This window comes from Saccostrea echinata, unplaced genomic scaffold (assembly GCF_033153115.1).
Source record: "Saccostrea echinata isolate AGI-Se365-2 ecotype Australia unplaced genomic scaffold, CSIRO_AGI_Sech_v1 ptg000059l, whole genome shotgun sequence".
In the NCBI taxonomy this organism is placed as follows: Eukaryota; Metazoa; Mollusca; class Bivalvia; order Ostreida; family Ostreidae; genus Saccostrea; species Saccostrea echinata.
The window spans coordinates 1,484,655-1,495,371 of NW_026889808.1; the positions used below are offsets into that span (position 1 = coordinate 1,484,655).

Consider the following 10,717-nt stretch of genomic DNA (forward strand, 5'->3'; position numbering starts at 1 on the left):
CTGTTTTCTATAATGCATAAAAAAAAGTTTCTTCCTGAAGGTTAAAAATAAGTTTTAAGAGTCGTACCACTTTTAGCCAGTTGGTCGGGAGCAACCAAACAATTTTTTAAAGAACAAGGAAGGAATGAGAATCCCCCCCCCCCCCCCCCAAAGAAAGACTTATTCGTACAGTGAATTGATTTTCTGACTCAGACTCAAAACTGACTTATTCGTACAGTGAATTGATTTTCTGACTCAGACTCAGAACTGACTTATTCGTACAGTGAATTGATTTTGTGACTCAGACTCAGAACTGACTTATTCGTACAGTGAATTGATTTTCTGACTCAGACTCAGAACTGACTTATTCATACAGTGAATTGATTTTCTAACTCAGTCTCAGGACTGACTTATTCGTACAGTGAATTGATCTTCTGTCTCAGACTCAGAACTCTGAAGTGAATTTATTTTCTGAGTCATAAAACTGACTTATTCGTACAGTGAATTGATTTTCTGACTCAGACTCAGAACTGACTTATTCGTACAGTGAATTGATTTTCTGACTCAGACTCAGAACTGACTTATTCGTACAATGAATTGATCTGCTAACTCAGACTCAAAACGGACTTATTCGTACAGTGAATTGATTTTCTGACTCAGACTCAGGACTGACTATATTCGTACAGTGAATTGATCTTCTGACTGAATATAAGAACTGACTATATTCGTACAGTGAATTGATCTTCTGACTCAGTTTCAGTCTCAGGACTGACTTATTCGTACAGTGAATTGATCCTCTTACTCAGTCTTAGAATCTCCCGGTCTCTATCGACTGGGTTATATCATTTAGTATTAGACTCAAGTTCCTGTGCCACATTGAAATGATTGTCAGCAAGAATTGATACCAATTTCACCTTAATCTTTGAGTGAAATCAGGCGATGAGTTATATCAATATTGTATACAGTCATGTATGTATGTACTTTCTAAGTTAAAATATACACGAAGAACTGCATTATGCTGAAACGTAACAGCCACATTAAGATGTCTGGTCCCTCGATTTGACTTTTATATTTGTTTAAGGGGGATCGACCCTCTGATAAAAGCGATAACTTTCCAAGTAAAAAATCCTAATATTACTCGTAGTTAATCTAACCAGAGTTTAGTAATGCAGACTTTGACAGGCCAATTGGAAACAGTAACTTGCAAATTGAATGAGTTCTATCCTTTAATGAACCATTTTACAAATGCTTTAATATTTCGTGTACCATATATAGAATTTTTATTAGCATCCAATGGGAAAAAATAAGAAAGATAACTCTTGCTAATGGATAAACAAAATGCGTGACTAGTTTTAGATGTTTAAAAATGGTATTATGTTTGTACTCTTGTGCCTCCGGTGGGGTCTTGAGTGAATAAAATGTTTCAAAACTTTCATTCTTTTCTTACAAGCATAGTGTAATATTCTGACCCAAGGAGCAGCGCTTTATTATGTGTTCTAATATGAACTTAATAAAATAGGTATGACACTAAAATATTATTTTTATATATTCACTTCATATTTTAATTTTATGTTGTGAAAATAAATTTATTACTTTTCCTATTCTCAGTGTTAAAATTTCTTCATATCATGATACGGCATAAAAATCATTTCTGATAAAATAAGCAGCGCATCATACCTCATATAATATTTTTTCAATTGAATCTAATGCTATAGTTCTTGATGAATATCCATGGCTGTAGGAACCGGGGGGGGGGGGGGGTGCCCTCCCCCAACAATTTTGCCGATATATAGAATACTATAGAAAACATAGCTATTATTTGCTTGTGCCCCCTCAATAATAATTAACGTCTGATGACTTTTTTTTTGCTTGTCAAGGAATTTTGGTAGTTGATAGTGCCCCCTAACTGAAAATGTATGGTTGTGCCTCATCAAGGTGAAATTGCTTCCTACGGGCCTGATATCAATGTTGAAACTTAACTTTCATTTAAAAACTGAATTTAGAGCATAGGGTTGTCTTCATAGTTTCTCTAAACTTAGCCTTGTAAATACTAATATCAAATGATTTCATCTTAATATTTATACAAATAATCATAATAACTTAATACCTGACCTTGACATGTAATTATACCTGATCTTGACCTTTGATGTCAGTAGCAACTCAAAAATATACCGGTATTTAAAAAAAAAAAGAAGATGTGTTTGTGAAACACTGTTGCCCCGCTATGACATTTTATAGCGAAGGTTAAACTTTCTCAAATGCAAATAAAATATGCTGGTACCCAAAGTAAGGTCTTGTACCGAGGAATACACCTATGAAATATGAAAGCCCTAGCAGCAACCATTGAAAAGATATGGAAAAGGTTAAAGTTTTCCAAAGTAAGTCAAACATCAAGGTCAAGGTCAAATGGTCAAAAATTAATGGTGCCCAAAGAAATGCCTTCTTAAAAGAAATACACATGTGAAGAAGCCCTAGCACCAACTGTTCAAAGTTATAGCCAAGGTTAAATTTTTCAAAAAGAGGTCAAACTCTACATGTAGGTCAAGGTCAAAGTTGTTGGTATCCAAAGGAAGGTCTTGTCACTAGGACTACACATGTGAAGAACGAATGCCCTAGCACCAACCGTTCAAAAGATACAGCCAATGTTAAAGTTTTTCAAAAGTAGGTCAAACTCCTAGGTCAAAGTCAAAGTTGTTGGTCTTGTCACAAGGATTACACATGTGAAGTATGAAAGCCCTAGCATTAACCGTTCAAAAGTTATAGCCAATGTTAAAGTTTTTCAAAAGTAGGTCAAACTCCTATGTCAAGGTCAAAGGGTCAAAGCTGTTGGTATTCAAAGGAAGGTTTTTCAAAAGTAAGTCAAACATCAAGGTCAAGGTCAAATATTAATGGTGCCCAAAGAAAGGCCTTCTCACAAGGATTACACATGTGAAGTATGAATTATAGTAAATGTTAAAGTTTTTCAAAAGTAGGTCAAACTCCAAGGTCAAGGTCAAACGGTCAAAGTTGTTGGTATCCAAAGGAAGGTCTTATCACAAGGATTACATATATGAAGAATGAAAGCCCTAGCACCCGTTCAAAAGTTATGGCCAAGGTTAAAGTTCTGTCAGATTTTGTAAACTGCGTTAAACTCCAAGGTCAAGGTCAAAACGTAAAAAATGGTGGTATCCAAAGAAAGGTCTTGTCACAAGGAATACACATGTGAAATATGAAAGCCATAGCTCAAACCAATCAAAAGTTATGAGCAACGTTAAAGTTTTTGCGGACAAACAAACAGACAGCTAGACAGACGGACGGACAGGGCAAAAACTATATACCCCGAATCTTCGATACGGGGGCATAAAAATACTGTAAATACTTCAGTTTATAAATGTTAACCCTCTGGAGCTTTTTCATTGTCATATCAGTGATCGCAACGTATGACTTTAATTGCCCTTTTACCCAGTCGGCAGAAAACCTTTAGCATGCACTCTCTAACCCCCCCCCCCCCCCACACACACACACACCACCAGCCACCCACCCTCTTTCAATCTGTAGTAAAATCAGTCATGTAAAGAATTTGTAGGTTAAAGGTCTCGAAGCTATTATGTCAAATCATGCATTGTGTAAAAATGATAGAAAATTACCAGTTTTTTGACGTATGACCATGTCCTTTGACAGACGATCCCCAACGTGTTTACCTATAACCATGCTCCACCTATGATGTAGGTAACCGTAATTATAAAATACGAACTCTGTAGGTAGAAAGGTATTCAAGTTAAATATAGCGTCAAAAAAGTATTAACAGATATACTCATGGCCAAGATAATTCACCATTTAATATCTTCCCCAATAACGAACGATTCAGTTACAGTTAGGAGTTTCTCAGAATTTCTGATTTTTTTTTTATCAAAATACAATGTATCACATTCACTTTACAATATTGTCATCAATATCCTTACTGACCATTTTTGGGGGGATGGGGAGGGGGGTGGTTAGGGTGATGTAACAATAGGCAATCAAAGTTTTGCAAAGAATGTTTAGGTTTTCTCAAAAATAGCAAAGCCCTGATTAGTCATTATATTAAATATGAAAATATCTTCAGATAGTGTCAAGTTTGTTCAAATCATGACCCCTGAAGGTAGGGTGTGGCAACTATATGAGTGTGAAGTCTAACATGGGAATAAATAGGGAAAATCTTTAACATTCTTCTCAAATACATCAAGGCCATGATTAGTTATATTAAATGGGAGTATCCTCAGATAGTGTAGATAGGGTGGTGCCACAATAGTCAATCAACTTTTTTTTACATAGAAATAAATGTTTAAAAAGCACGTTTTAGTCATATTGATTAACGATATGAAAGCATACCCAGATAGTGTAGATTCAAGTATGTTCAATTCGTGATACAGTAACCCCCAGGGTGGGGCTACAATAGGTGATCAAAGTTTCACAAATGAATATTTGAAAAAAAAATTAGTACAGTGCAGGGTCATAGTGACTCAGGTGAGCATTGTGCCCCAATGACCTCTTGTTTTATCACGTGACTGCAAATAGATTTGTCATAGATTTTGTCTGATTTTTATTATTATTATTATTATTATTATTTTCCACCAATATGCAATTTTGAGATTCCAAAATGTAACACAAGATGCAGCACACGGAGCTTCTCTGAGGTTTGTATGGAGCGTAGCAGAACCAGCCGAGGATTGCCGATTGAAGATGCAGTGCACAGACTCCAATGGAGGATTGTTAAGGAGGTGGAGATAAATAGCATTTCACTTGTTAATTCGAGTTATTACATTTTTTTGGTCAACTCTTCATCATTAAACAAAGCTTTTATCATTTAACAAAGTTAATCAATTTCCTCCACTTTTCCAAACACCTTAAACACTTTTTTTTGATAAAGCAAACTTTAGAATAAACAAAACATTAATTTTGTTTTTGTTTTGGTGCACGAGGATTCGAGGAAAAACATGTGGAGCACATGGTGTGAAGTTAGGGAGAATGACACAAAATGACTTAAACAATTTTTCATTTTATTGAAACTATTTAGGAAAGATAACTTGTTTGAGTTCCCAATGATGGGGAAAAAGAAATTAATGAAGGACAGAAACAAAGAGAGGTAACTCATTGTGACAAAAAAAAAAAAAACAACAACAACAAAAAACAAAAAACGCATTTGCCCTATTTTTGAAAATAAAATGTTAATGTATTATGCACCTGACTGTACATTTTATTCCTCAAACAAACCTTTTTTTCAATAATATTTTTTTTCATTACATGTACTCTTCAGTAGTTTGCAAAGCAGAAAAATAATCATGAGGGTTATTCAATATCTAATTGTCACATTCACAGGTATTCAAACATTTATAGAAAATTCTTACTATCTTTAATCATCATGACAAAGGGTTAAAACTTGGTATCATTTACAGGATGAAGGGATTATCTGCAGGTTACATTTTAGGGGATTTCAGGTAACAACTGTTTCTTTTGGACCTACCACGTACAATTAAATATTAAAAAAATATATTGCAAAGTGAAAACAATGTGATAAAAACAAATTAAAAAAGAAAATTGAAATGTATATTAATAATACCACATTTGAAACACAGAAAGAACTCATCTTCTAGTAAATTAAGCATCACCTTTACTTCCTACTACAAGCCTGTCTAAAGACCTGGCTCACATTCATTTACTATAATCCTGTCCAAAGACCTGGCTCACATTCACTATATAAAAATCCTGTCTAAAGACCAGGGTCACCTTCACTTCATTACTATATTAAAAGATCTAAAGTCTAAAGATCTGAATCCCCTTCACTACATTGGAATTCCTATCTAAAGACCTGAATCACTTTAACTTCTTCACAATCCACTACTATCCACAACCTATCATCAGGGTCCACACTCAGTCCAGTGATGTCATCGAGGCTATTTACTCCAAAATTATCCACACATCTCAAGAACTGTCCATCCATATTTAGAATGTGTAGACAACCATTGTTGATGAAATCCCCCACAATGATCCGACACATGGAGCATGTCACAATATGATCAGGTTTGAATTCTTCCTCCCTCATGGCTGGTGTACCGTCATATCGGAAATGGACTCTTCCTGCCTTATTCAACACAACCACAATGCCGGCATTAAAATCAGCAACACAGAGGTCTCCATTGCCGTTCTCAGCCATACTCAGAGAAGAACATCCACGTCCAAAGATTTCTCTGTTCTTCTTGTCTTTATAAATTACCTGTTTAACTGTTTGTCCCTGAAAGCAGACAATTTTATGTCGGTTGTCTTTCTCCAGATTGACAAGAATGTTCTCTGATGTTGTACGGCCTAGTGATAGAGGTGTCCAGTCTTTTGGTAGGGTGATCAGTACCTCTGTCTTTCCTTGGTTGACTTTGTTCACTGTTTTGTTTTCAGAATCAATATAAATGAGTTCATCTGATGAAGTAACAGAAAAGTCAGCTACTTGACACGTGGGGGTAAGGGTCTCGTGTACAGTCCCCTGTTGGTCAATACATCTTAGGGTTTTATCTAAGTAACTAACCCAGGCTTTATCTTCTTCTACACAGGCCACTCTCAATGGACTTCTATCCTCAGTAGAAATGATGGAAATATCTCTGGCTTTGGCAAATAACTCTGGTCCCTGTGTCAATGTAGCCTTGTATTCACCCAGCTCTATATACAGTTCTCTCTTTTGAAGAACGTTCTCTTCAAAAGTATTGGTTAATAAGGAAGGAATTGGCTCATTGATGTCAATACAATCATAGTTGTTTTGGTATTTCATCAGTTGGGATTTATAATTTGTGACATCAGACACTTTTTTGGACTTCAAGACTTCTTTGTTTTGTTGAACTGTTTGTGTTATTTGAGGAATCATGTTTTCTAGATGTGATTTGTGGAATTTCATGACACACCGATATCTATCTTTCATAGACTTTATTGTCGAACTGAGTTTATCGAAGATGATGTCGACTTCTTGATGCCAGAACTGTCTATGTTCCACCATTGCTATTTCCATGTCGATGAAGTCTTCTGTTCTGTATGCCATGTTAATTCTTGCAAAAGAAGCCTTCTTCTCAACCATTGGCAAAATACTGGATTCAATTTCGAGAGTTTCCTTACGGATTTCTTCTTTCTTTTCAATGAAGAACTTTGACATGTCTGTTATACTGTGACCATTATGGGAATTGATGATGCATTTAATGCAGACAGGGACATCACACTGCTGACATTGGGCCTCACATCTCTGGTTAGAATGAAATTCACAATCGGGCAAAACAAGTGTCATTCTATCCTTGAAGGGAACTATGTCATGCGTCAGAGACTTGAATTTCTTGACATGTTTGTGGACACATTTTGCACATAAACTGACTTGGCAGCTGTTACAAAATTTCTTGGCAGGGTTCTCACAAAGATCACAGGTGATAACTCCATGAGATCTGGAACTGGGAGAAGCCATTATCTTGTTTCATAACATGAATCTGAAAGTTAAAAAAAAAATCAGCTGAGTTAGAAGTAGAACTATTGTTATTCCTCACTCCGGTACTGTACAAATGTTAATTATTTCTGGACATCCATACAATTGTACTTCTACGATTTCAGGCAAAATAAATAGGAAATATAATCCTTCATGTCTTAATTAAGTAATACAAGTATAGACACTGGTTTAGAGTTTGCTTAAATAAAATATGGACAATTCATCATGATACATGTACATCACTAATTTGTTCTTATTTTAGACATTACATCCGGTCTGGCACAATCGCCAGGGGCGGATCCAGGAAATGAAGTTGGGGAGGGGTGCAAAAATTAGGGAGGGGGTCTGAGGCCACCCCGAGGCCCCCAGTGGTTCCAGGGTGAAGCCCTGGAAAGGGCCCATGCTCCTGTTTCAAGAGATTTAGTAGGGTAAAAATGAGGCCTACCGAGTAGACATTTTTTTTTTTACACTTCCTCTATGAAACTATGATTTACGCTAACTCTGACAATCTAAGGGGGTGCGTGCTGGGTGCAACCCCCCTTAAATCCACCACTGATTCATTAGATTTAGCTACATAGCTTGAATTACTTAGTACATAGCTTTTTTTTAACCTGAAGTACCTTTATTTAGGTACCTGGTCATATACTTACATGTTTACCTTAAATTAGCATTTTTTTCAGGGTGTGCAGAAAATTGCACTTTGGCTTTCAACTGTGAACTGATCTGAAAACAATTCATGAAAAAAATCACTCTGGAAGACGTATCTCTTTAAGCACAATTGCAGTCAAAATACTATATAGGCTATAGATAAGTTTTCGACAAGCCTGAATTTAACAAGAGTTATTGCCCGTTGGCCGCCATATTGGAGGTCCAACGAGTGAATATTCCTCTTTGAGTAACCAATTTTAAACTTGTATGGCAGAAATATAAGGGCAAAAATTCTTAAAATACTAAAATTACAAATTTAAGGAAGCTTGTGTTAACATAAATTCGTAAGAAAAATTGTGTTTGGTTGAATAATGAACTAATTCGGGCTTGTATACATCCAATTTGGTGACCAACGGGATATAACTCTTGCTAAAATCGTGTCAGTCAAAAAACTATCTATATACAACAGTTAATTTGTGATCTTCGTGTTACTTCTTGAATGGAATATTAAAAAACAAAAAAGACAGTTCTGGTTAACATGATAATTGACTGGTAATAATTCAGCACAATATGAAGTAATCATACTATTACTAATCCATGTCTCACTGCACACAAGGTAATAAACTCAATTATGCATAAAATTTATATGAATTGACCAAATAAACCTTGGCCGGGTTCTCTAGAGTTCTCCGTTTAGTAGGACCAAATGAACAGATACTCAAACAATGGAAAAATAATACATCTTCTGTTTAACAGGGTGCGTCGATTTACCCAAATGGAACCCAAATGGAATCAAATGGAAATCAAATGGATCCAAATGGAATAATAAACATATATCATCGTATTCGCAAGTTGTTACTTATTAGTCCCCTACCGGTGAAACCGGAGGGGACTATAGGTTTCCTCTGAGTCTGTCCGTCCGTCTGTCCGTCCGTCTGTCTGTCTGTCTGTCTGTCCGTCTGTCTGTCTGTCCCTCTGTCTGTCTGTCAGTCTGTCCCACTTGGTTTTCCGCACTTTTTTCCTAAACGCTTGCAGATATTGAGCTGATTTTTGGCATGTGAGTGTATCTTGATGAGTTACAGATCAAGTTTGCATTTCGTTCCTCTTCATTGATTTTTGAAGGAATTATAGCCTTTTCAATTTTTAAGGGTTTTCCGCAATTTTCTTCTGAACGCTTTCAGATATTGAGCTGATTTTTGGTACGTGACTTTACCTTGATTAGTTATAGATCAAGTTTGCATTTCGTTCCGCATCATTGATTTTTGACGGAGATATGACATTTTCAATTCTTAAGGGGAACCAGATTACACTTGCCGGTAGGGGACTAGTATTGCTAATGCAATACTCTCAGAATGTTTGTTTAAAATGATGAAATAATGAACTTGCAAATGGAGAATATTTAATTTTTCATTTCTAATATTGTATTTTAAAATACGAATTAATCTTTTTTTTCTATTTGTAATAACTTTTGCATATCATTAAATACAAAATTGAAGTATTTCATTTTAAAGTTTATATAGTTTTCATGGCCGTAGGAATCGGGGGGGGGGGGGGGCAATAATTTTGCCGATATATAGAATACTAAAGAAAATTAATTTGTATTTCAAAATACAATATTAGAAATGAATAAGTTCATTATTTTCATCATTTAAATAAGTAACAACTTGATAATACGATAATGTATATTTAATATTCCATTCGGTTTCCATTTGGGTCCATTTGATTTCCATTTGGGTCCATTTTGATTTCCATTTGGGTTCTATTTGGGTCCATTTGAGTCCATTTGGGTAAATCGACCTGCCGGTTTAACATGTTTAAAAGTACTCAAAAGTAGCAATGTTTAAACTAACTTGGAATGCTTTTTAACTCCCTATAATTATATACTTGTGATTTTTTGTCTATTTTAAACAAAAAGCAAAATTGTGAAAACTTACATTAATTAAAATATAAAATAAGTAGCTAAATAAAGATACGGTAGGTAGCCCAAGCAACGTAGCTAAATGTTCGTCCTTTTCATAGAACTATAAATGTTAAAAGCATTAATTAGATCATCTTTAAAAAGAGAAATACTTGATATTATTCCAACTACTTACTCCATTCACAAGTAAGTTGATGTAAGAACTGCTGTTACGGTAACTTTAACGTTGTTGTACTCTTATAACTCTCGCCAGAGACAACCTCTCGAGGCTTTATTGTACAGTGTATGATCGACTTCCGGTGGATCCAGAGGGCGCAATTTACCCTTCACGCCTCTTCATTACCAGAGGGCGTATTACACATTTTACAATGTATTAGTATTTAAATATAACAAGCTTATCTTTTAAAAAAGATTGGTGAGCTAGCGCTGTAGCATAATAAAATACAGAAGAAGATATCCAAACCATTTGTTAAATTTGCTGAATCGATTATTTATTAACAGGAAGGCAGATTGGTGCACTGAGGGTTGAGTTTGTGTGTGTGTGTGGGGGGGGGGGGGGTTCACAATTCAGAATGGTGAATCTAAGAGTGCTTCACGTCGGCAAAAAGCATAACTCCTAACTGTGCTTTAAGCATTCTGTATTTTACTGTAATTTCAATTTCGATCAGTAGAACCAATGAGCACCTTCGGGCCTTTCCGGCAAG

At 35.6% G+C, this 10,717-nt stretch overlaps 1 protein-coding gene across 1 annotated transcript; it reads right to left on the reverse strand.

The window, feature by feature from the left end:
* Window positions 1–5,032: 5,032 nt before the first annotated feature.
* Window positions 5,033–7,433, reverse strand: LOC133174735 (uncharacterized). The gene has a single exon (XM_061309817.1). It carries the CDS (start codon window positions 7,427–7,429, stop codon window positions 5,795–5,797), a length of 1,635 nt encoding a protein of 544 aa, XP_061165801.1. The 5' UTR covers window positions 7,430–7,433; the 3' UTR covers window positions 5,033–5,794.
* Between the last annotated feature and the right edge of the window lie 3,284 nt (window positions 7,434–10,717).

Bases quoted from the DNA above. Each gene is read 5' to 3' on its own strand.
- LOC133174735 (XM_061309817.1), bottom strand. From the start codon at position 7,429: ATGGCTTCTCCCAGTTCCAGATCTCATGGAGTTATCACCTGTGATCTT.